We start from the raw sequence: 27,595 nt of genomic DNA, 5'->3' as shown, positions 1-27,595 counted from the left end.
AGTCAGCTTCTGACAATGTATCTCGACAACCCTACTGCGGAGTTTGAGAGGTGTCCCTACTATGAAGACAATACCTCTTCAAAAGTTGCACTGACTTTTGAGGCCGACTAGATCCCAATGCTCAGGCACAAATTCCCGTGAGGTCAACGCAAGTCCAAGCCGCAGGTGTCTAAACTCTCTGGGAGGACTGGCCAGTTGCAAAGGCTTCATACAGGTAGCCAGATGATGCTGTGCTGAGGAGGAGAGATGTTCTACGACTGTTAGGGGATGATGGGGTTGGACATTGTTTGGAAAGGAGACATCTGATATGAAATACTTCTCATATCATGGGGCTTGCACACTTTTCTCCTACCCCTGCTGGTTTCCAGGTAGGAGGAGGAGGAGAAAGGATCAGAGAAGGAAATTCTGGTGCAGTCTTGTTGGGTGTCCAAGGTGCAATCACCTAGAGCAAAAGAAAAGTGATTGAGACTCTCTCTCCTTGGTGCAGAAATAGTATAACCTGACAGCCTTTAATAGAACTAGATATTGGTGTAGCTGTAATGATCCAGGAAATATGTGAAAAGCAAGAGGCTTTATAGTGGTATTTTTATTAAACCAACTGTTATTGGACCATAGTTGGGAGAGATGTTAGATAAACTGCAGTATAAGGCATAAACTGTCCTTCCTCAGGTCTGGGAAAGAAAGAGGTACAGCCTAAGCTAAGTACCAGGAAAAATGATGGCTTGTATTTAACTCCATATGTAAAAGAAAACGGGGCTGGAGACTAGGAACAAAAAGAAGCAATCAGAAATAGCTTCAAAACAGAAGTGCAATTGAACAGGTAACCTAATTATTTAAAAGATCAAGACCATTCAGGAGGGAAAAGGGTCGTGATTACCTGTGGAGTACAGAGAGGTTAGAAGACCCACCAGTTAGGTTATGAGTTATGAAACCATCCTCTTATGTCTAGTCCATGTTTAGTGTCTAGTAAAGTTACGGGTTTTTTTGTTTCTAGGCCCATCTTGTGCAAACTTTGTAGATTTCTCTTGAGTAAGAGGACTATGAGGTCAGAACTGGAGTGATTGTCAGATGCTATGAAAGGACTTGACAAGAAAAGAGATAAAGGACCAAGACACCCAAACACCCATGGAAGCACATTTTTCACAGAGCCAAGTAGGCTGTCACTTACCAAAGCTCATGCCCCTTTGAAACAGTCTCTAAGGTGCTACCATGACTTACCTTCTGCCCATCTCTTTCCTGTGGGACTTCAATCTGGAGTGTTAGGCTTGTTTAGTTTCACCCACATAGCTTCCGGGAGGGCATTTCATGCATTGAACAAGGTATACCACTTCCCATGATAGACATCTAGAGGATCCATGGATTTCTAATGGTTTCATTGTCGTGATTTTCCTAGACATCTAGAAGATCCATGGATTTCTAATGGTTTCATTGTCGTGATTTTCCTAGACATCTAGAAGATCCATGGATTTCTAATGGTTTCATTGTTGTGATTTTGCTAGACATCTAGAAGATCCATGAATTTCTAATGGTTTCATTGTCGTGATTTTGGTAGACATCTTGAAGATCCATGGATTTCTAATGGTTTCATTGTCATGATTTTGGTAGCCGTGGAAATATGTTGATAGGTTTTGCGTCTGTTCTTAAGACAGGGTTATGTGGTGCTTGATATTTGTTGATCAGTGAGGACTTTGCATGAGTTGGGGGAGATTTGGAGGCTATTTGACAGCCAGGAGCAGAGGGTGTTGGGATATTTCTCTCAAGGTATATATTTGAAGAGGATCAGACCTATACGCTATATATACTTTGAGGATATATTTGGAGATGATCAGACACTTCCCAACTTTTACAATTGTGCAGTTACTCATTTCTGTATTTTGTCTGCCAACCCAGAGAGAATAATGATACTGCCGTCTTTGGCAGTACTATTTTGGGAACGTTTTGTTGGTAAACAAAACAGAGGCTAACATGTTGTGTGTCATCACATCTGCTTCTTTCTGTTTTTATAGATGTCTATTCCTTTGAGGAGGAGGAGGCAGTTTTAGATCCACACGTGGCAAAGCACTTGGCACACTTTGGGATTGACATGCTCCAGATGCAAGGGGTAGGAAATACCTTTGCTCTTCAATCTCACTTTTCTACTCGGGGTGGCGGGGGCGGGGGATGGGATGGGACGGGGCGGACACTATATCCACAAAAAATGGGATTCCTTAAGCTTGTGTACGTGTGATTGCCTGTGTACAGTTGTTCAGCTAGTATTTAGCTTTGGGAAGAACACTGTCAGCTGGGCCATGTTTGTGCCCTGGGCTGTAAGGAATCGTTTTGTGTAACTTCAGGATCTGGGATTTACCTTCACTAGGGCTCCCTTCTGGTCTGTAGTTTGAACACTCACCTTGCAGAGTTTTGTGCATCACTCGCCACAAAGCTAAGAGGCTCTGCTACATAAGGGAGAGGAATATTGAGAATGTTTAACTGTGCTCAGCAGCTAGTTTATGAACAACAGTCCTGTGGCACATGCAATTTTAAGGGTAAAAAGCCTAAATCCACTACAGGTAAGTGAAACAAGTGGATGAGACAAAGGTAATTAAAAAAATAAACCAAATATGGCCTCAAAATTACATGTTGTTAACAACAGAAGGGATTAAACCTAGGACGAATGGAAATGGGTCCATAAAGCTGGGGAATCCTGATAGAAAGAGGTTATTATACAAAACAAATACGTTTCCCTCCTGGCTGAGGAGACAGTGTTGTTTGGAGAGGGCACACTGGGCTGGGCCTTGAGAGCATGGGGTTTCCAGCTCTGTCAGTGAACTGCTGGTCAGTGACCTTTGATGAGCCACTTCCCTTCTCCATGCCTCAGTTTCACCCTCTGTAAAATGGGCACGATGGTGCCCACCTTGTTTGCATGGATATTACAGATGAATGGAAGATGCTAAATAGGACCTGGGCCATTTTTTGTTTGCAAGCTCAATCTTGTAGTAATGCACAAAACACTGAAAATGAGATGGATTGAAAACTATGAACAAGAAAGAAATGGACTAGTCCATTTCCATTGTCCAGCCAAAAGAAAACGGGCAATAAACTGTATAAATTATAACTGAAGAGTTAAATTTGAAACATCTTCTCAGGTCTAATACTAAAAACCTTGTTGATACCATTGGATAGGAGCCTTAGGGCACTTGTACATGTAACAGGTGTTTAATCCCCAAGATTTTATTTTATGCCCCCTAAATTGAAGTGGTGGGTTTTTAATTGAAACCCACCATTTCAATACAGGGGCTTCTGTCACTGTTATGGCGAGGGCCCTGATTCTTCTCCCCCCCCCCCCCCCAAGCCAGAGCCTACCTGCAGGCAGGGGGCGAGCTGCCGGCTGGCCGAGCGGCCTCTGAGCTGCAAGGGGGCCCCAGTCCTTCCTTCTGCAGTGGCAGCACCCCTCTGGGCCACCCAGGTGGGCTACTAGCTCAGAGGTAGTATCTGGCCCGATCCAACTTTTCCCTGAGCCTACCTCCTGGAAGCCCACCGGGTGCTGCTCCCTGGGTGGGCTCAGGGAAGAGTTGGATCAGGCTGGGTGCTGCCTTCGAGTGGGACAACACCCGCCTGCTAGCAGGCTGCCTGGGTGGCCCTGGGGGGCACCACCGTGGTGGAAGGAAGGGCCAGGGGCCCCCGCAGTTCAGGGCTGCCCCCTGGCTGTGGGCAGGCTCTGCTGGGGGAGGTGGGGGGAAGGATCAGGACCTCCACTGTTTCCAGCAGTTGCCTGCTGAAGGCACAAGCAGCAAGGTGCCTGATCCTCCTTTTTTTTTTTTTTCTGCAGAGCCTGCCTGCCTCTCCTGCAGTCAGGGGATGAGCTGCTGGCAGGACGAGTGGCCCCTGAGATGCAGGTAACCTGGGTCCTTCCCTCAGCGGTGGCAGCACCCCCCAAGGACTGCCTGGGCAGGCTCCTAGCAGGTGGGCCCTGCCCCACCTCAGAGGCAGCACGCAGCCAGATCCAACTCTTCATTGAGCCCTCTGGGGCTTCCAGTGCCCTGTGCACTGTCCCCGCCACCTGGGACTGCCTGGGAATGGGCTGGCTTGCCCCTGGGGCAGTGGGGAGGCAGCAGGAGGGTGACTGGCAGGCAGAGAAGGCAGTAGAGATGGTGCACAGGGTACTGGAAGCCCATCAAGCCTCCCTGGACTTCCAGTGCCCTGTGCACCATCCCTGCTGCCTTCTCTGGCTGCCAGTACACCCAGCTGCCCTCCTGCCACCTCCCTGCACTATCCTGGGGCAAGGCAGTCTATTCCTGGGGGAAGGTGGCAGGGGCAGTGCATGGGGCATTGGAAGCTCCAGCAGGCTCGGGGAAGAGTTGGATCTGGCTGGGTGCTGCATCTGAGCTGGGACAGCACCCGCCCACTAGCAGCCCACCTGGGCAGCCCCAGGGGGTGTTGCCGCTGTGAAGGGAAGGACTGAAGCCTGCTGGCGGCTTGTCCCCCAAGTTGCGGGGCTGGGGGAGAAATATAGGATTGGGCCCCTTGCCACTTTTGCCTTCAGCAGGTGAGGTGCCTGTGGCAACCAGGCACCTGCTGAAGGCAGAAGTGGCAAGGGGTCCGGTCTTTTTGTTCTTGCGTGCCTGCCTGCCTCTCCCGCGGCCGAGGGATGAGCTGACAGCTGTATCGTTCCACTTTGCAACATTGCAAACTAAGCTATATCCAGATGTAGTTTCATTTGCAACACTGCAAAGTCATTTAAGACCCCCAAAACTGGTGCATGTGTAATGCATGATGCCATTAAGCCACACACATTACGTTTTTGTCACGTGTATATCCTGACGACCATCATGTGTACAAGTGCCCACATTTATTAAAGACACCATTAAGGCTGTCAGTGCTCCTCCTTAGGAATGAAAAACCCTAATAAGCATGCAGTACACGTCTCAGTCATTTCAGAGGGGTCAGGATTTAACCCCTTGACTTTGGGCCTGCTAGTAAAATACCTGTGCATGAGTAATCTACTGCTAATAAATGTTTAGTGTAGCAAACTGTGGCTGTGCTTGCATAGGCGTGTCAGAGTAGTGTCTTCAGGACCATAACATTGGATTGCTCCCATCTGACCTAGAGAAAGCCCCTTGAGCTGTGACCTAAGGTCGTGATTACACTGCTGTGCCTACAGCTGATGGTGATCGCCCCTAGCCGTCTCAGGTTCTACTAGTAGTATAGATTCACAGGATATGCTACTGTGGCCATACTCTTTGCAGTTTCCAAACTAGGTTTGTTATATCTTCATGAGCTGAGATTGGTCTCCCCTTCTTAGCCAGTGTGCTTCAATAGCTGACATTTCGATCCGAAAGTTTGTTCTTTAGGGTTGGGACCTTTTTCCTTCCTTTTCTGGTTGGGCTCTTCTCTTTAGAAAATTAACATTGGTTTTTAACTAATGCCCTGTAATTGCTGCTTTATTTAAAAAAATGCAACAGAATCCCTTTGCATTCAGACAGAGAACGGTCTAAGAGATAACGACATCAAGCCAAGAGTCTCTGAGTGGGAGGTAATTCAGGAATCTGGCATGAAGCTGAAACCCATGTATGGCCCAGGATACACTGGCATGAAAAACTTGGGAAATAGCTGCTACATCAGCGCTGTCATGCAGGCCATTTTCAGCATCCCTGAGTTTCAGCGAGCGTAAGTAATTCTCAGGAGTGGTTTTGCACAGGCTGCATGGTCATGGTTTCTTACTTTTGTAATGTGTGTGCTGTTTCAATATTGCACCCTCAGTGCAAGCAGGTTCTTCCATCCAGTTCAGTGACAGATTAACTGATACAGTATTTGCATTGGGTACCCTGCCCAAAAATCACTCTTGAACTTGCAAACTTTAGCCTAGTCTGCCCAAAGATTTTGCCACACTTGGTTCTTTTTATGAGAAATTGTTTAACCCATGGAGTTGTACCTACTAGCATGGATATGGCTATACAAGTAGGGAAGAGAGAGAGCTTATTTCTCTTTTCATATGGGAATAAACTATACTGATATAAGTACACTTAACCCAGAAAAATTCTAAGCATTCTAGAAAAATTATAGTATTTTAACAATACAAGTATAAATTAGGAAAAGTTTTACAAAGTGTGAGAGAGAGAGAGAGAGACAGAAGTACCTTATGAGCTTGAGCAATTTCTGGATGGAAAAAAAAGGAATCTGAGTTGTAAAAATAGATTGTTTAATCATTTTGTCCTGGTAATTGATAAATTAATATTATTGTTTTGCATTTATTTGAGATTTTTTCCATGTGATTGATCAAAAATACCTTGTAACTATAAATGAGAGCAGAATACTTGGCATTCCAAGGAGAACAACCTTATCATTGTACATGGGTGATGATAACGCTTTAGAGTGTTCCTTTATAGTCCAACAGAAGTAGTGTGCATTTTGAAAGCAGCACACTCAGATCTTGGAAAACTTCCCAGGTTTCGTGTAACAGTTGTCTTCTGGAAAAGAAAGTGGGGGGAATTTGGTTTTTGTTTGTTTACTCAGCCATATGGAGTAGTGTCTGTAGATTTATTAAGTCTTTCATGCCTGGACTCTTATGCCAACTTTTCTGTCTCTGTCAGGATGGACTTCCTAAGCCTAAGAGATTGTTGTCAGCAGTGTGATTTGTTGGACCTAATAGAAACATTTGGTATAAAGGAAGTAGCAGAGATTTTTAAGGGTAGAAGATGGATCAGGACAAATGGACATATGCTCTCAATTGTAGCCTCATGGTTCATGGCAAATAAAGTAGTACTCTGATGGAGACTGTGGCTGGCTGAGGCAGCTCTGAATGGTCTAACAGTGGTGCCTTATCTTTTGGCCCTGCATGGGGTTAGTCCATAGGCTGGGTTGGGTCCCTGGTGCCAGAATTAGGCCCCGCGCATCTAGATTGGGCCCCACATGCCCTGATCAGTCCCACACTGCTTCTGCCCATCCCCACACACCAGAGTCAGGCACTAGCTCTGCTGGGTCCTGCACATTGATATAGTATGCAAGGCCACGTTATCTAGCTCATGGAGCTCCCCACAAATGCAGAAATTTGGCAGCAGGGGAATGGCACATGACACAGCTCTGCAGGCCAAATCTGGTCTTTGGGCCAGGGTTTGAGTATCCCTGGTCTAAGGTATTCCTTAGAGCTTATTGACAATAGATGGGTGAATTGGTCTTGCTTTTCTGAAACTGGGCCCCAGTAACCTGTCTTCAGGCTGCAGAACTTGCGAATTGTGTTGGTCCTGATCTAGAGCCATTTATTAGGAGCTGAGAACACATGGACCCTGTGATCTTGGACAAGCCGTTTAATCTTGAGGTGTGCAGAGGCAGAGAAGATATTGAACTGTCTCGTGAAGATGATGGGAGGCTTAATTAGTTGACATGTGTGCAGTACTGCGATGAGAATAAGCAAGTTTACTGTCAGCCCGTCTGTGATACTTCACATGGTCTCCTTTACTGTAATACCAGAGGGCCTCTCAATCTTTAGGACAGCATGTCTCACACCAGCCCTGTGAGGTTGGGAGTTGCAATTGTGCCCCTTTTACAGATGAGGAGCCGAGACACAGATTAGATGATTTTCCCCAAGCTCACATGCAAGGTTTGTGTCGGAGATGAGACTAGGACCCCAGATTCAAGGCTAGTACCTGGGGTGGGACTTTCAGGTTTGTTTGGAAGCTCCTGGCACCATTTTCCTCTCTAGGTAGGAAAGCAAAACGTTACAATTTCATCCTGACAAAAACACCCTGCCATGGGGGACTTATAAGCTTTGTCACTATTGAGCTCTCCCAAGAGACAAAGGTGTCACTGAAGTATCCCTGCAGTACAGCCAGTTAGGTAACCAGATATCTTAGCAGAGGACGCCCCAGGAAAGCCAGCTATAACCTTTGTGCACTTCTCTTTGTCCTCACTGCCCAGGTACGTGGGAAACCTTCCTAGAATATTTGACTACTCGCCTCTCGATCCAACGCAGGATTTCAACACACAGATGTAAGTGGCCATGTTGCTATTTTTAACCATTTCTACTCAGAATAATCTGAATAATCCAGCCATGAAGGTACCAGAGCAAAATGGCTATAAATAGAGGGGAGAGCGAGCATCTTGGTAGGGGTTGGGGAGTGAGATCACGGGTCGGGGAATACTTAGCTGTATATTCCAGCCTAGCTAATTGTAGGCGGCAACATTTTCTCGAGCGCTTAAAGTTGCAGTCAATCTTTCTTCTCCAAGCCTGGAGGAAAATCTCTTTTGTCTTTTCTGTTTGTTTGTTTTTCCCCTTTCCCTACAGGGTTAAATTAGGACACGGCCTCCTTTCAGGCCAGTACTCTAAGCCACCAATGAAATCTGAGCTTATTGAACAGGTGATGAAAGAAGAACACAAGGTATTTGACTGAGCATGTGCAGCCCGATAACTAGGTAAAAGTGAAGCCCTGAGAAGAGGGAACAGGTGATGGGCATTGGAGAGCGTGGGGGTTCAGCTGGATCCAGCGCGGGATGTTTAGCAAGGCGTCATGCATAAGATTCTGGTCGGGAATCTATTAGTCAGGACCTATTTCTGCAAGTTTTAAAGGGCCCCGCGGTTCTGCCGGGAAGGGATTCTGCTGCTCCTGCTGTGCACACAAAGCAGAGGTAGAGATGCACCGAGGGCCCAAAAGTGGTTATTTAGACTAGAGAGCCCTAAATATTGGGGAGTGAACTTCTCAAGCTGGCTGTAGTCCAAAATGAAAGCTTAAAGATGCAAAGGAGCTGTCTCCAAAGTGATCGATGACAAAACTCCCACTGATTTTCGTGGAGCCAGGAGGAATTCCAGTATGGCGAACACAAGAATACAGAGTTGTGCAGGAGACTTTCATCTCTGTACAGCTGCCTTCTTTCACTTGCAGGATTGCAGTAAGCCAATTGGCAGTCACAAGAACATAAATGGGTTTGACTAGCCCTCTCTCTTGGTTCCTTTGAAATTTCAAGGGATTCCTATTAATATTTAGACTGTGAATTAATAAGAAAGAGACCTAGTACCAGCTTTGTGTGGGGTGGAGGTGTAAACAGATACCAGGGTGCCTCCCTGGTGCTGGTCCTACAATCTGCCCAGGCACCCGCACTGACCTGGGAATCCACAAGGCTTACTCCTCAGAGGATGTCTGACCAGGAGCCAGGCTCAGTGAGCACTGAGAGTCCTCCCCTCTCTGAGTCTGACTCCCCCTTTTTTTGATACCACTCCTTCTGTCTTGGCATTGGTTGCAAGAATACTGGAGGGGTAGGGCCAACCCAGCCCAACAACTCCTTCCTCATGAGGGGCTAGCCAGTCCATGCCATCACAGGGGGACAGTTTGGATCTAAAAGCAAAGCAGTCATGTAGGGCTGTGGATAAGAACAAATCCGTAATATATGAAGAACAGAAGAGTGGTGGGAAGAGGCATCTTTTCCTAGCTGTGTGATGTAGTTTCCATCTGTCTCTATTAATGAGAGCTTCTAGGGAGGAACTGCCCTTTTTGGTTTTTGCAAAAAGCAGTGCTGTACATTGCAACAATTCTGCAGCAGCAGAGAGATTTTGCCTGAAGTCCAATGTTGTCCTCCTTAGCTCCCTAATTTCTGTTCCTGCATCCTCCTGTTGTGGCACAAATGTCGGGTCACTTTCTAATGCTGCATGAACTACTGCTGCTTTTATCATTTGCTTGCCATGTGTCCTCAGCCACCTGCCATCGGTATTGCTGCTCTGCTGACCTGCGCTCTCATTTATCCATACGTTTGTCTCCTTAAACAACGAATGACTCTGCTGTCATTCACACAACGATCAAAAAGCTCGTCTAACTTCTGGCGTATCCTGTGAGCCCTTGATAGCAATATAAAGGATCAGTTTTGACCAAGAGATGTAAGGCCTAGTTCTTGTGTGAGCAAGCTTCACGGGTGTGGTTTGGTGCCTAGCAATTAAGGGGTTAATTCTGTTAATGGAGCTTCCTTCTCCACAAGTGCATAGTGACAACTGCTACTCTGGAGCACACTTTTAAGATGAAAAGTGAGAATGAGTTTGGGGAGGTCAGAATTCCTTGCCTGAAGTTACAGCGCCAGGTTGGACCTGTGGGAATTGCTGTTTGCTGTTTGAGTGCTATATTATTTTACTTTCTGCAAATGCTAAATCTTGAGGATTCATAGTGGCACAGATTTTTAAGGCCATAAGAGATCACAAAGCTACCTCCTGTATATCGCGGGCCATAGGATTTTAGCAGAGTTAGACATTTTGGGCTGCAGTGGTCATTCTACTGAAGGTTTTTCTATCATTCAGTTTGTTTTATCCTGCATTAGCAGCTAAGAAGTAATTCAAGCTGGGCTGGCATCAGCAATTGTCTCCCTAATATTTTAGACTATCTAATTAAATGGACAGTCTATAACCAAGCGGGTTATAACATCCATCCCAAGTGGGTTATACTGCATTAACAGCTAAGGAGTAATTCAAGCTGGGCTGCAATCAGCAATTGTCTCCCAGGCAGTCTCTGAAGCCCTTCTGCCCTGAATGGTGCTGCTTTGTGAGCACTGGGGACTTGCACAACATGCTATAGTTGCCCTTTGTTCTTAAAAGGGACCCTGGATGATGACGTTCAGGTCTAAAGCTCAGTGTTCAATGTGTGGAGGAAGAACGTGGGGGCTTTTTGACTCTTGTTAGTGACTTTAGGGTTGTTGGTTGTAGCCGTGTTGGTCTAAGGAACAGGCAGACAAGGTTCTTTGGGTAGATGTGATATCTTTTATTAGACCAACTAAATACTTGGAAAAAATTGTTCTTTGCAAGCTTTTGGGCACAAACACCCTTCTTCAGGCATAGGGAGAGTCTGTTAGTGCTTTGTGTGCTCTGGGTAGAACAGAAGCCAATATGAAAAATGCAGGTTTGCGGTTATCAGATGGCAGGCAGGTTATAATGTGCCATAAATCCAATGCCTGTATTTAGTCCATGATTTTTTGTATCCAGTAGGTTGATGAAGTGAAGTTCATAGGTTCGTCTACGAAAGGTGTTATGTAAATTCCCTTTGAGGGTTAGAACTGAGAGATTGGAGAGAGAGTCGTTGTCTTGTGAGAAGTGTGCCCCCACAGGTAATTGGGTATTTTTGTCTTTGATAGATTTTCGGTGCGTGTTCATTCTGGTACACAGTTGTTTGTTTTCTTGTACATATTTTCCATCAGGGCATTTAGTGCAATGGATGAGATGTATTACACCGGAGGTTGCAGGTGTAAGATCCAGGAACAGTGATGGCTCTGTTGTGGGGTGCAGTTATTGTGGGAGTGCTGGAGATGTGTTGGCGGGTTTAACACTTTTTGTCCTGGCATGATCTGGATCCATTTGGTGTGCTTTGGGCTATAGGTCTAGTCTTTGAAATTTAGCTCCAAATCTGGTGCTGAACTCAGATTTGGGGATCAGGCTTGGGGGCATGTTAACTACCCCATTCTCTTAGGGTCTGAACAAGCAGAGAAATTACAGGGACCTAAAAAAGAGGTGGCAGACTTTTAGCACAGAGCAGCTGACCTGCAGTAGCTTTCTACATGCCCATTCTTATCCTATGGTAAGTAAAAGCTAAGTCCTGGTATTTAGCCCTGTTTCACTGAAGACTGCTCTGGCTTAGCTTTCACTTACTGTGGGTTGAGAATGGACTCACGGACAATTGCTGCATCTCAGCTGCTCCATGGCAAACTTGTGCCCCCTTTCAGCTCGCTGTGCTCTGGACTTTGCTCTGCCGGCTGCTCCTTCCGGAGCCCTGACTATAGGCAGTGCAGTCTCTTCTCCTCCCCAGGCTGCTCTTTCACAGCTCATCTTTCCTCTGCCTTGAGAGCGCAAGAGTATCATTAACTGGGGTTCCTCACCTCTCGGTTCAGTGCTACCGGGAATCCTTGGGAGAGTCTATTGTGTCCTGGAAGCAATCTGTTAGTTGTCATGGCAATGCAGCTGCTGTCTGGCCATGCACACGTGATGGCTTTGTATTTGTGCTCTTGTATACGCAGTTTACTTTGGCACAACGGTTGCCTTTGGATCTGGCTTGTCTGAGTCTGCGCTGACCTTTGTTACCCCCAGCCCGGCCCAGCCCAGCCCAGGGACCCAAACCCGACGCCCTGGAGGTCGGGATGTTTAGAAACAAAAGGTCAACTTGCAACGAGCATTGCAGATACTGTATCCGGAGAGGAACTTGCCTTCTCGGAAGAGGCACGTCTGATGAATTCCAAGATGTATTTTTAGGAACAACAGAAGCTGGACATGCTTGTGTCACAGAAGCCGAGTGACAGTTGCCATGGAAACCTGCATTTCCTCTGCCCCCGTGTGCCCTACGTTCTTGATGCAAAGATTTCTCCCTCCTGAAACGAGACTGTCGGGGAGGGACTTCTTCAGCGAACCGATTTTTGGACAAAGATGGAGTCTCGGGGATGCGGGAGCCGCCTGTGTGTTCTGTAACCCTGCCTCCGTGGATGCTTCCTCTGAACGAGCAGCTTTGCCCCGCCGTGGTTTACTCGGGTTATAGAAATTCTGCCAAATCTTGCTCGTGTTTCCTGTAAAGTTAAGAGCTAATATGAATACGTCACAAAGGCTGAGAAATGAAGGGAAAGGCTTTTAGGAGACTCTCTTCGGATTAGTGTTGATAGTGACTAGCAGTGTCTACCCCACAGCAGATGTGGCCCAGCTGTGACAGCCACGAACACACCCGCTCCTATTCACATGCTCCAATCCTGAGCAAGTACATTGATGAACTGCTTTGCAGCACCTGCGGTGTCCTGCTCCTTCCTCCAGCTTCTGCTTGATGTCTTCATTGCAGGGGGCAGGGTAGGACAGTACAGTGCAACCAGCAGCACCAGGGGAGCTGGCCATCTGGAGTGCCCATGCAGTGCAGGGACCTGCAGCTGGGCAGCCGAAGTGAGGCAGGGCATTGTGCACACTGCAGGGCGGGGTGAGCCTGCCCATACGCATGGTGCCAGGGTGGGGGGGCCTTGTGCGCACATGGTATACAGCCCCATGGCCTCTCCAACATGTTGCCCCCAGCCACTTAAAATTTGGACAGCCCTGCACTAAGGGAAAGGACTCCATCTACTGTCACCACAAGAATACGTAGCATTGCTCATAAGTTAGCTTAAATGAAATTGTAGTTTTTTGCACACCGCATTTATCTTCTTGCTACAGCAACTCAAAACGTGGGGTCAGGGGTGGAATGTTTTTCACCTGCTTGAATCATTCGCGCTATTACGAAAATGCCAGGGTGGACATTTTCCACCGTCCCTCCGTCTGGTGGAGCTGTCTGAATAACATTGCAGTGGTAGGAGATTTTCAGAAAAATGTGATTATAGCACAGTGCACATTGTACTTTCCAAAGTTTTTGTAGCATGTGTCGGGATTTTCAGCTGCACCTTTTAAGTGTTGTGTTGCTTGGGGCAGGTGGGGGGTGACATGAAGCTTGCTTTGTGTTCACTTCACACTTTTTGCTAAGTGCAAATGATTCTTTAACATCCCAGGTCTTTGGAAATCCATCCCTTGCTGATGTCAGTGGGTGCCGCCTGTCAAGGCACTTATGTGAGACCTTCAGTGGTCCAGTTTAGTGTATATTTAGCTAAACTATCTTGCAACTGCTGATAAGGAAAGTATGCTCAGGGTTCTATAAATATTCCCAGTTCTGTGGTGCTAAAATCTTCTTTCCACCACAATAAAACAGTATAGGAAGAGCAGCGCTTGATTGTAAAAATGAAGTGAGGCTCCAAGTCCCCATGAGTCACCAGCTAGGAGCTGATTGGGTTTTTTTTTAATTCAGGTCGTTGCTACTATTTTTGTTTTTTGGATCAAATTGATCAAGCTGCCGTCACGGAGGAAAGGACTTTCTGTATGTGAGAGATCCTCATTTGGAGAGTGCTGTGCATTGCACATTGCTGTTGTCCCTGCTCAGATAGTTGACTCAAAGGTGCATTTAAATGGAAACAGGGCTCAGTTCCAAATCCAGTGCCTTAATAATCTGGGTGAGCCTGGCGGCTGCCAGGCAGGGTGCTTGCTTCTGGCTGAGAAGAGTGCCGGGTGTACAGTAGCCCAAGGTTCATTTTTGAATCTCCCCTCCCCCTTTGATGCAGGGCGGTTAAGGTCACTGATATGCTATAACCCAGAATTCAGAAAGCCCCAGCGCATCTACTCATCCCATCGCTATCAAGTCTCTGGATGTTTACAGAAGTTCTTAAAGAGCAGCTCAGCATGACAGTCCCCCAGCCATACTGCCAGCAGCTGAACAAGCATTAACAACTGAGAGCCTACTGTTGATTTCCATGGATCTAAATGGGGATTAGTTCTGGCTTACATTAATAAAACCAAGATCAGAATTAGGCCTCCTGAGTGAAAGCTTCCTTTATTAAAAATGTGGTTTATGTGCATTGTATTTCATGCCAGTTCTGTTTTCATACGTAGGGGCTAACACCGCTATAGAGATGATGGGGATGGGTTTGCCGCACTACAGTGACACTTTCTAAGTGCTCTAAATACACATCCTGGCTTGGATGGCCTTGAAAATTGCTGTACAATATGGAGTCCCATGGTTGGGTTTGTGGGGCAAATTTGAAATCACTTGAGCAAGGAGTTCCTGAGATTCTGGCAAAATGTTGCACCGTGTCAACACGATAATGCTCTTAATGTTGCTGCTGCTGCAGCTGTTGTGCATGCCCATAATTTAAAGCAGTGGGGGCCAACCTTTTTGGCAGGTCTGCCACAAATTAGTCCCACACCCTCCCTGAGTGCCACTCTGATCCCCTTCCTCTGCCCAATCTGCAGCTTTGCTCTCTGCTGACTACTTTGCTCTCCGCTCCCTGCCTGACATCTTGCTCTGCCTTCTGCTTCCTGCCCTGTCTGCTGCTGTTCTGCCTCTCCCCTCTCTGATCAGCCATGTGCCGCATGTGGCATGGGCAGCCCCTGTGCGTGGCACTTGTCACAATTTGGCCACCCCTAGCTTAAACTATGATTCTGGCTCTTCCAAAACTGTTATAACCCACTTGGGATAGATGTCAGCTAGTGTCTAGAGCCCACTGTCCCATTGGTGAAACAATATTTAAAAAGTTAGATCCAACTTTTACCCTGACAGCAATGTGGTTCAGGCCAGAGTGACGGGCCAGGGGACATGACATGTACATCAGGGCTGGGGGGTCTGTTGCAAGCCATAGTCTTTGCAGGCTGGCTGGTGTCAGAGTAACTGGCTCAGGGTTGAATGCTGCGGTCACAGATTTGAGCAGCACTTGTATACAGCGAGTTAAAGTCCTTCCTTAACAGACTCCTGAGGATTTGTGCTGGGCTTATAGTTGTTCTTTTCTTGCATTTTACAAGGGCTGCCTTTGGGAAATTTTGCCCAAAGAACAGTTCCTGATTAAAGACCTGATTTTCAAAGTGTTGTAAAAGCTAAATATTTTAAAGTACTTTAGGTGTTGGAGAAAGAAGGAAATGACAGGTGCTGGACAAAATGTAGTGATGTGCCTCTGCTAAAACCAGTCATTGTACATCTCCAACTATGTTTTTTCTGCAAAACGCTGTAAAAAACTAGTCATTCACGAATGATGTGAATCAGTTTTAAAATATTGCTGTAAACCCAAGAAACTGTGCATTTATAGTCTTTTTCACTAGTTTTAAAAGAAATCCAGTACAGCCTTAAACTCAGCTGGTGCTACTGCCTCTCTAATATTGCTGTCACAGCAAAGCCGAGACCCGAATTAGAGGTGCAATTTAGAGTATTTTGGTCTCCAAAGACAACCCCCAGTTGATCAAAGAAGTAATTTGATAATCAACATTATCAAATATCTATATGCATTGGGAAAAAGCCTGGTGAGCTGGTATGTTGCAGCCATGTCCTCTTCCAGACAATCCTCTACTGAAACATTAGAAAATCGGGAAATAGGGGATTGAGGTACACAGCAGCCCCTTTCTGTCACCACAGTGCATCTTCTTTGAGTGACGCCCTTGAGGGAGTTCATAGCACCCAGTCCTTCCAAAGGATGTGGGCAGTGCAGGGCACAGCAGGAGCAACTGCCAGACAGGGGCTTTGCTAAGATAAAATCGTAGTTCTGGCTGGCTTCGTAAGTACTGGCTGGTCATGTGCAACTCTTAACCGCTTCACACACCCTGCACAGACCACCTGTCAGTGCCCCCTTGTCCTCAGGATGCCCTCTGGGAATGTATTTATTTTTGTACTCTTTTGTACTTATTTTTGCTCTCTTGTGCCCTGTCACGACCACTACAGATTCTCAAAGCCAGAAAAAGGTGGTTGTTGTGCTCCTCTCCCCATGCACCCCACATAACTCAGCACAGAAATGAATGGTACACGATCCCTTTGGGTGCCGATGCACTTTTCATATCACGCAGTGTGAACTGTGACAATTTGCTACAAATAGTCCTTGCTGCAGCCAGTCTGGTTGTCCACCACGCAGGGAAGGGCAGCTGGCGTGTATGCAGGTGACCGCGCACGCAATTCAGCGGGGCACAAGGCACTGCACAATGGTGCATTTAGTCCTTCCACATGTTGCTTCTTGTAGCACGGTTTCGGCATGGGACATGCTTAGAGCAGCTCTCCAGGGGCTCAGCCCGGCAGAGCAAAGGTTGTAAGGCAGGGCTGGTGTCTACTGCTTGTTTCCAGATCTTTTTCAGTGGTTTAAATTCAAGTGCTTTGATGTCCTAAAAGGAAAAAAGGCCTCTTAGTCAGCTTATGTTCTGTGTCAGTCAAGTTTCTGGATAGTGAATTATGAATTGCTTGCTGTGACATGGCTTATTTCTCGTGGCTCTTTGCAACTTAACTTGACCCGTCACAAGCCAGTGTGTAATTCTGAGCAATGTGAAGCAATGCTTCTGAAAAACATTTCTTTCACTTGTTTTTAGCCTCAGCACAATGGAATTTCTCCTCGAATGTTTAAGGCTTTGATAAGTAAGGGGCACCCTGAATTTTCCTCCAGTAGACAGCAAGATGCACAGGAGTTTTTCCTGCACCTTATAAATCTTGTAGAGGTGAGAGTGTGCTTACTATTTCTTCTGTTGATCTCTTCTTGTGTTAGGGGATGAGAATTGGGTCATGATGTGATCTGAGTATCTCTTAACATACTACATGAGAGATTTGTACCACTTTTAACTGTGTTGGTTTCTATACCAAGACATTTCCCCCCATCTTTAGCGTCTCATGCAGTCACCCAGCCAAAAATGTCAGTACAACCTCATTAGCAATAAGCAGGTTAAGCATCATTTAGCAAGCTGTAAGTGTTATAAACACATGTGATTCTCTCTTTCAGCTGTTACTCAGTGTAGAATTACATGTCCATATATTTACAACGGCCAAGTCTGCCTGTGAATATTAAATGGACCAGATGTTGTTGTTGTTCCACCTTTCCATCCTCTTCTGAAGCAAGTAAATCACCATGCCCAGCTCCCTTCCAAATCCCTGGTGCATGCTATCGAATCATTACAGCAGGAAGAACTGCCAGGCTGAAAGCGCTATGTCAGTTTAGTAGCAGATTATTAGTACATAAAATGTCACTGCCATTGAGCTACAATCTAGTGCACCACAAAAGAGTCAATATTGTGAATGCTAATTCTGTCCAGGAGGCAGTGAAGTGGGAGATTTACAGAGAAGACGACCAATTCTCCGCCTTCCCTCATGTGCATTAAGGATGCTCAGTCATGTGCTGCACTCCGGGTGAAGTTATTCGGATCCAAATCCCATGCGCTGATTACGGGCCTGGTTTATAGATATCTTTCTGTGCAAGCCTGATAACAGACAATTAACATGAGCGGAGAGGAGGTGTATTATTTCTATGGCACTCTCGGCTGGATAATTGACAAGAAATTGGTACTGTTTTGACGCTGGTGCAAAGGATTTTCCATAGCCCATAATAGAGCCCTCACTTTGATAAGCTGCCTCCTTCCTGACCCTTCTGTTCAGTCAGTAAATCATGTCTAGAGGTGGGTTCCCATCCTGTAAGTTGCTCTGAGTGGGCAGGCACTTTTGTCTGCGGGAAGCCTCCCGGACCGCAGCATCTCGGTGGGTGGGGTGTCTTCAGATGCAAGGTCATGGGACAGGGATGATGACTCTTAAACAACCAGCTCCCCTGGACTCTAAAAATGTGGATTTATTGTCACTGTGCTCAAGTGATTGGATCGACTCTTCCTTTCAGAGAAACCCTGTTGGTTCGGAAAACCCCAGCGATGTTTTTCGGTTCCTGGTGGAAGAACGTACGCAGTGCTGCCAGTCCCGGAAAGTCCGGTACACAGAGAGGGTCGACTATATCATGCAACTGCCGGTGGCTATGGAGGCAGCAACGAACAAAGGTAAGGACTGAAACGTGCCAGGGCAGTCTGTGGCTGCCGCCTTTCTAAAACCAGCAGTCGGGAACAGATGAAGGTGGATGTAACATCATGCCCTTGGGTGTGTTGGAAGCAACAGAGATAAAACCAGGAGTCAAGTCTGGTTGAGTATTTCCAGAGCCTGGGAGGAGTGCCCCAATAGGAAGAGGCATCCAGAGCTCAGGCTGTTTTAATTTGCCTCCTAGGAAAATAAAACAAATGGGTTTTATCATTGAGAGATGCCAGATTTACTCTGTTTCCAAGATGAGGTTGTCGTCCCCCACAATTTTAACATGGGGATGAGAGAAGCCCCTTTTCTTGGAATTGAGTATGAGGCTGGGGGAAGGGGCGGGCAGGCAGCTGCTGTGGCTCCAACCCTGACCCCGGGGTCAGACCTATGGCTGCTGCCTGCACCCCGCCACCTCTGCACCTCCTGCTTCTTCCCATCCCTGACCCCTTTCCCCCATCTCCACCCCCATCACTTCTTCACCTCCACAGCCTCCGTCCCCTCTTCTCCAGCCACCCCTCCCCATATCACTTACCCTTGCTCCATACCTGCAGGTTCGATCCAGGCTGCAGCCTGGGACATGGAGCATGGCCTCAGCCTGGCCCTGTAGCAGCAGTGCTGGCTTCACACTGCCGCTTCGGCGTGCATGTTCTTTGCACACTTGCATCTGCTTGGAGTAATACGCTTTCACATTAAAATGTCCCAATTGGGATCAGGGCCCCTGCTGGACTGGGCAGCCTGCAAGTATAGGAAAGAGCTTGCGGTTTTAAGGTACAAACTGAGAGTCCGGAAGGTGGGGCACAGCGCACGTACAAATGCACTGGTGCTACGTTGTTAGTGACAGGTCTTATAGAGAGTGAAAGGAAGGACAGTGAACGGTTTCAGTGTCATCTGTTGAACCAAGCTCAGTGGCTGTGTTTCATGGGAGAGGCAAATCTTAAAAGGAGTAAAGATATGTGGCAAGTGTGTCCGTTATATCGGGGGTTGTCCCCCTGAAGAACACTGTGGGAGCAAGCCTGCAGGTGTGTAAGGGGGCGCAGGGCTAGGATCACTGGTAGAGCCAAAGGTGGGAATTGGACTAGTGATGGGCAGGGATCCTGGTTTTCTCTGATTTCAAAAAAATCCCCAATTTTCAGTTAAAAAAAAAAAGTAACCCCAAATGCACATTTTTCTGTGATTTTTAAATGAAACACTACCAATACATAGATGTACATATAGTGGTATTTCATTTTAATTGTGGAAGAATGTGGATTTGGGGTTACTTTTTTTTTTTTTAACTGAAAATTGGTTTGTTTTTTTTAAATCAGAGAAAAGGGCTCTACCTATTTACTGTTGATCTCCCCGGATGAGTTTGTAGGCAGCCACTTAGGTCTATACGATTTAATAGACCTTAAAGCTGGAAGGGGATGTTATCATCATGTAGCCGGATCTCATTAAAACAGACCCTAGAATTCCACTCTGGTCCCCACATGGAGCCGCCAATGAGCAGCTGAACTGGAGCAAGTATTTTAGAAAGCCATTCAACCCTGATTTGAGGATTAAGTGATGGAAAACATGCCATACTCCTTAGTAACTGGCACTGCTTTTTGTTTTTTTTTAAAGGCATCTTATTCCTATAGCAGCATTTATAATGTTGTGTATTCCATGTGTTTCGTTAACTGGCCAGCATCAACGTGATAAACACTGCCATCCAACAGCAACTTATTAAGAAAGGTCCAGTGGAGGCATAGACCAGCAATGGTTTGCTGCATCAGAATGAGCTGATGAAGCCAACAGAGTATAGCTGTTCGCATGGAAATAAAGCTGCCGTGAAAAATGTAGTTGCTGGATCATAAAATAAAGATCCTGCCATGAAAAATGTAGTTGTTTGTCTCCACGCATTTGTACTGCTCTGTCCTCGCTGTGATCAGGCATGCTAACTAAAATTCTGGGCTATGAGCCTGATATAGCCTTGATGTCCCCTGAACTGAGTCAGATCCATGTAAAAGTTAATTTTTCCCAAGCAAGATTTTAAAAGCTTGTGAAAAATAAGACTAATGAAAGATGCATCAGAAGTGCCTTGTTCATTTAGCCATCAGCATCCTGTGTATTTCTCAGATGAATTAATTGCCTATGAACTAAAGAGGAGAGAGGCAGAAGCTGCTAGGAGACCACCACCAGAGCTCGTCCGTGCCAGGATCCCATTTAGCGCGTGTCTGCAGGCCTTTTCTGAACCGAGCAACGTAGATGACTTCTGGAGCAGTGCCCTTCAAGCAAAATCTGCAGGAGTTAAGTAAGTGGGCAGTTCCATATTAAAAACCAACATGACAAACACGTGGGAAATGTGCAGACCAGGAGCGACCCGAGCCCTTTTTCGTGCTGCACGCGGGCTGTAGCCAGCAGCCCGGGCACGCCGGGTTGGAGAGGGAAGGCCGTCGAGCTGGAATTAGGCACAAACGCGTAGTGGTAGTTTTAAAGATTGTTTACTTACACCGAGATGGCAGTGGTGTAGGCTGGAAAACTTGATGGAGTTGCAGTTACAGACAGACGCAACACAGACGGTCTCGTGGAGGTTGCTAGGCTCCACGGTGCAGAGCTCCGGTTGCTCTGGGTGAATGAGCCACCAAAATAGAAATCGTAAATACGTCTTATAAAAGTCGCGCTCGAAGACGGGAAGAGGTGGGCGATGGATCAGGTCGCCAAGCTCCTCTGGATCTCACACAGGGTTTCTATTACCCTGCCATGTACCCAGAGTCCCCACGAGATGGATGTGGAGTCCTCTTCGGCTTGGGTGGAAACCGCTCAAGCCTCTTATACGGCTAACAAGCCAATCGCTAGCCGCCACGTGTGAATAATTTAGAACTAGCCAATCACGGGGAACGAATTTACATACCAGCGGCGGGAACTCTTTTGCACCGTGCATTCCTCTTGCAACATGAGCAATGCACTCTGCAAAAGAAGCTGCAGAAAAGGCGGGAAACTCGTCCCTGCACCGGGGTTTCCTCTTGCTACAGGAAACTCTCCCGTGCAATGAAGCTGCAACTTGGTGGGGATAATTCTGGTGCCGAAGCACACACACAATCATGCCTTTTGGGTCATGACAGGAAAGAGATGGTGATGCAGCTGAGGGTAGATCAGGATTACTGGTGGAGCGCATAATATAAAATGTGCAGGTCAACGCAAATCTACCCCACTGAGGGTTGTGATGATCCACTGAATGGTAAATAAATAGGTCACATTTGCTTAGCCTGAGGAATGACCTTTTATTTGGATGTTAATAGCAGATGTCATCGCAGATTTTGGGGGGTTGTATGCCTTGTAGAAAGGTTATTTCTTGATAGCCAGTGTTGCTGATCTTAAAGATGATACCATTTGAAAAATAAAAATACTACTGTCCTCTTTATCAGCCACCTAATGCCCTACACTTTTAGGCATGCGATTCTTATTTAAAGGAACTGCTCATGTAAGTCCCCACACATAGCATTGAATATATAACTCCCGGCATTCAGCATAAAGACAGTTGGAATAGGTCTTGAATATTAGTATAGGTTAGCTCACGGGGTCCCATCCTTGCACCTTACTTCTTGCAGAACTCCCATTGATCTTTCTGTGGCGGTTCAGAAAGATGACGAAGGATAAATATTGACCTACTTTACATGTCAGGAAAGCAGACATTGCCACTGAACCTTAGTCTTTGTGGTTTAAATATACACAGGATCTTGTGGGATTCACTTTTGCTTGGGCGAATGCAGGAGATCTAACGCTGGCAACCTCTTTCAAGCCAAAAACAATTTGTGTGAGCATGGCTGAGGCACTGCAGTTTGTGTCCTGATGACCGAACTTTCTTGCGTTTCCCAGAACATCTCGTTTTACTTCGTTTCCTGAGTACTTGGTTGTGCAGATAAAGAAGTTCACCTTTGGTCTGGACTGGATACCCAAGAAGCTTGGTATGTCTCTCGCATGTCTTCCTCCTCCCCATTCAGTTCAGGTCTTCTAAAAGACGCGGGTACTTTGTTGAGCTCAGTGAGAACCTGGTTCGAGTCTCGCATTTGTAACAAAATTCAGTGGCCTCTCCTTTCCTCGTTGAACTCAACAGAACCCCTGGTTTGCAGAATAAAAAGTCAGTTTTCATAGCAAAGATGATGGACCCATCATCTGCTTCAAGGAAAATAATCATGTTTGTGGCTTGTGTTGGGTTCCCTTCACTGCAGCATGTGACATTCAACACAGGGCTCATGCTTGAAGGCATTCATAAGCTTTGTCTCTGTATGTGCAGATGTTTCCATAGACATGCCAGATCTACTAGACGTCAATCACCTCCGTGCCACAGGCCTCCAGCCAGGAGAAGAGGAACTTCCAGACATTGCTCCACCCATTGTCATTCCTGATGACCCCAAAGGTACTTTCCTCTGTCAGCAGGATCCCTCCAGGTGCCCCCCTTTCCTTTGCCAGAATAGTTAGTCTCTTTTGCTTCACTTCTCTACTCGTTCTTTTGAAGGTACGTTTTGGCTGCCGTGCTCTAGCAGTTCACACAAAGCATGATCTGGTACCTGGATTTAGAGTACAGGTAGTAGCAAGCCAAGCCAGTGCTCACTCATTATTCAGCAGTGCGGACCATCCGCAGCTTCTGTCGATTGATTGGAAATCATGCCATGGCTGCTGCCTTAGCACCACTTAAGAAGCCTTTACTTGGGGGGTCACATTCTTTGCAGTAGAATAAATGAACATTTCAGTTCCCTTTTTTCACCTTTGCACCAGGTTGTATTCTTATTCCTGCTTAAACCCTTTTAAGGCATGTAGAAGTAAATTACTCCTAGATGAGTCTGCTCTAGGACATTAAGTGGCTAGGTTCCCAGCTGACTCCATCATTTGCCCTGTATCCCTTGGTATTAGTATTAGAATCAGTCGTATTGTAACAGCACCTTAGAAGTTCCCGTCACGGATTGGGGTCCACATGCATACTAAAAAGCTGCTCCCTGCCCCAGAAGATACGTGAGGCCAGATGCAGCCTTTGAGAGCAGGGTCCTTTGTTTAGTATCATCAAAACATTGTACTTAAATAGTCCAGGGGCTGAAATAAATAATGTCATTTCAGCCAGCTATGACAGGATCCATGGTTGGTGCCAGAAGCAGAGTGGAACTCTAACCAGATATTTCTTGTGTTTGGAGGACAGACGTCTAATTCTGCAAGAGTTGTGCTAATTATTATTTAAATTTAGCCTTGATGTACTTATGCCTGAATGGTATTAGGCTATCTGATCTTTGCCTATCAGTGTCTTGAAGGTCCTGATCTCCTAAGAAGCTTAATATTGCAGTCATGCAGTAGAGTTCTTGCTGTAGGATCTCAGCCTCCCATTTTTGAAGGGCTGCTCAGCTCTTCAATCCCAGGCCATCCGTTGGCTTGGATGATGCCAAACATAGGTGGTGGTTGTACTTCAGGAGGTGCGGTACACTTCAAACTGGATGCCTTCATCTATGGCACGAGTGCGGTTAATACAGAGGAGAACAGCGCTACTAAAGAGAACAACTCTCCCGCTGTACTAGTCTGAAATCCTCTGCTTGCTCATTCCAAACAGCAAGAATTATAATTTTTTATTTGTGTTGCAGTAGAGCATAAAAATCCCAATCGTAGGCCAGGGCTTTACTGTGCTGGGGCCGTACAAACGTAGAACTGAACATCAGTCAGGCTCTTGGTTAGATCAGCTGTAACGTTCAAACTACCACACATGTTTAACACAACGTGATGCTGAAACAATCCTTTTCTATTAGAAGACATTAGTAACGGGAACCTTAGAGCTTACTTTCTCCCTGCTTTGAGACGATGAAATACTTTATAGTATTAACGTCACTTGATTATCCTCTGACCTTGGACACGGATGACTGAAATTTTCTTTATGGTGGCTTGAGCTCCGATGCTTCAATATTTAATGAGCTGCCAGAATGATGCAGCTGTTCTTGTTCCGTAATTGGATTATTTATTTACTTGGATATTAAGCCAAGTGTTTTTACTGCAGCGAGTGCTTTAAATATGGAAGAAAACCAATCCCTGTATGTATTTTGGTATAAGACTAGAGGCTGCAGAAACATGCAGACCAATAGTGCTTTTAATTTTGTTCCCCCTCTGAAGATGCTTTACTCAGGGTTTTTGAGCTCCTTTGAAACGTGTGGTTTTCATTTTGGAAGGCTAACTTTGGAGCTGTCAGTTGCTTGTGGCTCTAGTTTTTACAATGAAAATAAAACTACAGAAAGCTGCTGCTGGTTCATTCTAGCTCTTTTGGTCTCTCCGTGTCCCAGCCCCTTGCTATAAGACTCTGGTGTATACTGTGCTGGGCACTGTCCATGCACACATTTACACTCAGAAAGATTCAGTTTCTCTGTCTGAGACTCTGCAGTCTATAAATACAAGCTGCATCCAAAACGGTGCTTGGAGAGAGTTGTAGTTAGTGATAGGATGTATAACCCATATGTAGACTTTTCTACATAATACTAGCTATACCTGACTTTATCCCTCAATCTGTCCATATCTATGTAGCTAGTCTCTTTGCTTCAACTCCCAGCATTGGTCAAGAGGCTGGCTGTCATATTAACTTTGGAGAACAAGTGAGTTTTCAGGAGGTCTAGGAAGGAGGTGAAAATTATTACTGGCCTGACATGTCAATTCAGGGAAGATATCAGTGCTAAATTAAGTTTTAGCTGCTCCTGGCTTTTAACTTTCACAGGGAGGAGTAAAACTTCCTAAAGTTATTGTTGCCTAACCATACCTTTCTTCCTCCAGCCTCATGCTTATAGGATTTATATAGGTTTTCAGTTAAAAATGCCTACATCTAAGTGCATACAAGATATTTTGAGCAAATAAATTGTTCAGTTTGGTGAAACTTTATTCACAGTAGTCATGGTGTTCCCACTTTTAAATGCGCCAAGGTCAGCAATCATCCCATTCACTATTAATTTATGGTACTGTGGACGCTGAATGCTAACTTAGTGGGTTACTTTTGTGTCCTTCCAGCAGCATGTGTATGCTACCTTTTAATAATCCGATCAAATGCTTTTGTAAACAATGAAACTGGTCCTTTTTCTCCTCCCACGTGGAACTTCTTGTAGACTCATTTTTTCTCCTTATTTTGCTTTCTCACTTTCCAGGTCACGTGATGAACCATTTCATGGAGCGTATGTATCTCATTTTTCTGCTTATCACCTTATGTTGCTATTTCAAGTGTTCAAAGAAATCAACATGCTGTATAGTTCAGTGAGTGGGCATTGCATAGATATGCATGGAGTCTCTTCCCATGTGCATTTATATGTCTATTTGGGGTTGTGTTTCTTTTAACATCCGCTTAAAAGAAGAGCGGGGGCAAGGGACACGAGCAGGGCTGGGAGATTTTGGGGGGGTGAATGAGGGGCACGAACAGGGCTAGGGGGCTGTGGGGGAGGAGTAAGGGGCACCAGCAGGACCAGGGTGGTTGTGGGGAGGGAGTGAGGGGCCTTTCATTTTAACCATGGATTTTGGGGTCATTGTCAGAGAATTTGTGGCTTTTTTTGTATCAGAGAATTTGCAACTTTTTATCAGGGAAAACCAGGGTTCCTGGTTTTCCTTATCAGCAGCCATTTGGATAAACTTTGCATTCGCTTTTCAAGTGTGTGTATATATAGGGCTAGATGCAAAGCATGTTGAAGTTAATGTTAAGGCTTCTCCAACAACAAAGAATAAGCGAGGCATTCATATTGAAAAAGTATCTAAGGAGCATGAGCAACAAGCTGCCTTCCTTACATGGCAAAATTCACTCCAGTTTGGAGGACTTGTATAAGCAATCTCGACAACTTAAGTAGCAGGGTAAGTGGGAGACTTTGAGCCAGCCCTGGGCAAAGTGAAAGCCAGTCTTTCTCCTGTTGACCTTAGTGGGAGTTTCTCCATAGTCTACAACAGGGAGCTAAGTAATGTGTTGATTAATATTTACTAGGTTGGAAATTTTTAACCATTATCTATGCAGACAAGGTGACTAAAGAGCACAGTCATTTCTAAATGGAAGATTACATGTATTACTTGTAATATTAGTGAGAGTGGTTACAGTTGCACTTCTATTTACAATTATACTATTGTATCAGCACTGTGCTCCTCATTGAATTGATGTTCCAGGCACCACCGACATTAATGCCTGAAATTAAAGGGCCCAGAGGGGTTGGCACATCAGTGATGAGTGATCCTGTTTCCTGTAAATACAGTGCCTCCTCAGAATAAAGGCTAGTGTGTAAATTATTAAGATCAAAGTTTATAAGTAAATCTCTAATTACTGTTATAGTGCTTTACCCAGACTTTGTTTTTTAAATGCACTCTTTACTGCAGTGTTAATACAATCGAAGTGACGTATGCCATCTGACAGAATATACAACACCCTATATGATAAAGCTTGGTTTGACCTCTTATGTTGGAGCGTATTTGCTTGTAGTTCCAGATATCGATGATTCTTCAGTGATGCAACTAGCGGAGATGGGCTTCCCATTGGAAGCATGTCGGAAAGCTGTTTACTATACTGGCAACTTGGGTGCAGAGGTGGCTTTCAACTGGATCATCGCACACATGGAAGAACCAGGTCAGTAATCTCAAGGGTGTGGATGTGGTTTTTGCTCTGCTGTGCATCTCGCTTGGGTCAGTATGTATTGTGACAATTTGGTGGAAGAAAATAACTGATGTCCCCATAACAACCAGCGAACACAAACATGGCATTTTCCTAATCTGTTGCCATGTTGGTATAAACTGTTGCTGTAAGCAACAGTTTATACCTCGTCCTTGACTTTCCACCCCCTTGTCCTCGACTTGGACGAGGGGGTGGAAAGCACGCTGTCCAAGTTTGCTGATGACGCTAAGATGTGGGGCGAGGTGGACACACTTGAAGGGAGAGAGAGGCTGTAAATAGATTTAGACAGACTACAAAAGTGGGCAGATGAGAATAGGATGGGGTTCAACGTAGACAAATGCAGGGTGCTGCACCTTGGGAGAAGGAATCCACAGCACACATACAGCCTGGGGAGTTCCTGTCTTGAAAGCATGGAGACGGAACGGGATCTTGGAGTCATTATTGACTCCAAGATGAACATGAGCCGCCAATGCCAAACTGCAGCCAGCAAAGCCAGCCATACCTTGTCATGCATCCAAAGATGCATCTCAAGCCGGTCCAGAGAGGTGATCCTCCCCCTCTAGGCGACTTTGGTCAGGTCGCAGTCGGAGTACTGCGTCCAGTACTGGGCGCTGCACTTCAAAAGGGACGTGGCCAGCCTGGAGAGGGTTCAGAGGAGGGCCACCCGCTTGGTGAGAGGGCAGCAGGACAGGCCCTA

The 27,595-nt window shown here is 46.0% G+C and overlaps 1 protein-coding gene across 1 annotated transcript in view; it reads left to right on the top strand.

Moving 5' to 3' along the window:
• Positions 1–27,595, top strand: part of USP13 (ubiquitin specific peptidase 13) — a 74,424-nt gene that overhangs the window by 35,485 nt on the left and 11,344 nt on the right. The window contains exons 7-17 of the mRNA XM_006017142.3: positions 2,007–2,101; positions 5,459–5,646; positions 7,894–7,965; positions 8,261–8,354; positions 16,826–16,951; positions 18,112–18,265; positions 20,385–20,559; positions 22,125–22,213; positions 22,543–22,665; positions 25,406–25,432; positions 26,710–26,853. Coding sequence (XP_006017204.1) covers positions 2,007–2,101; positions 5,459–5,646; positions 7,894–7,965; positions 8,261–8,354; positions 16,826–16,951; positions 18,112–18,265; positions 20,385–20,559; positions 22,125–22,213; positions 22,543–22,665; positions 25,406–25,432; positions 26,710–26,853 — 1,287 coding nt within the window. The remainder of the gene's footprint in view (positions 1–2,006; positions 2,102–5,458; positions 5,647–7,893; positions 7,966–8,260; positions 8,355–16,825; positions 16,952–18,111; positions 18,266–20,384; positions 20,560–22,124; positions 22,214–22,542; positions 22,666–25,405; positions 25,433–26,709; positions 26,854–27,595) is intronic.

Source organism: Alligator sinensis, unplaced genomic scaffold, assembly GCF_000455745.1.
Source record: "Alligator sinensis unplaced genomic scaffold, ASM45574v1 scaffold301_2, whole genome shotgun sequence".
In the NCBI taxonomy this organism is placed as follows: Eukaryota; Metazoa; Chordata; order Crocodylia; family Alligatoridae; genus Alligator; species Alligator sinensis.
This window is presented reverse-complemented; position numbering and strand designations above follow the sequence as displayed.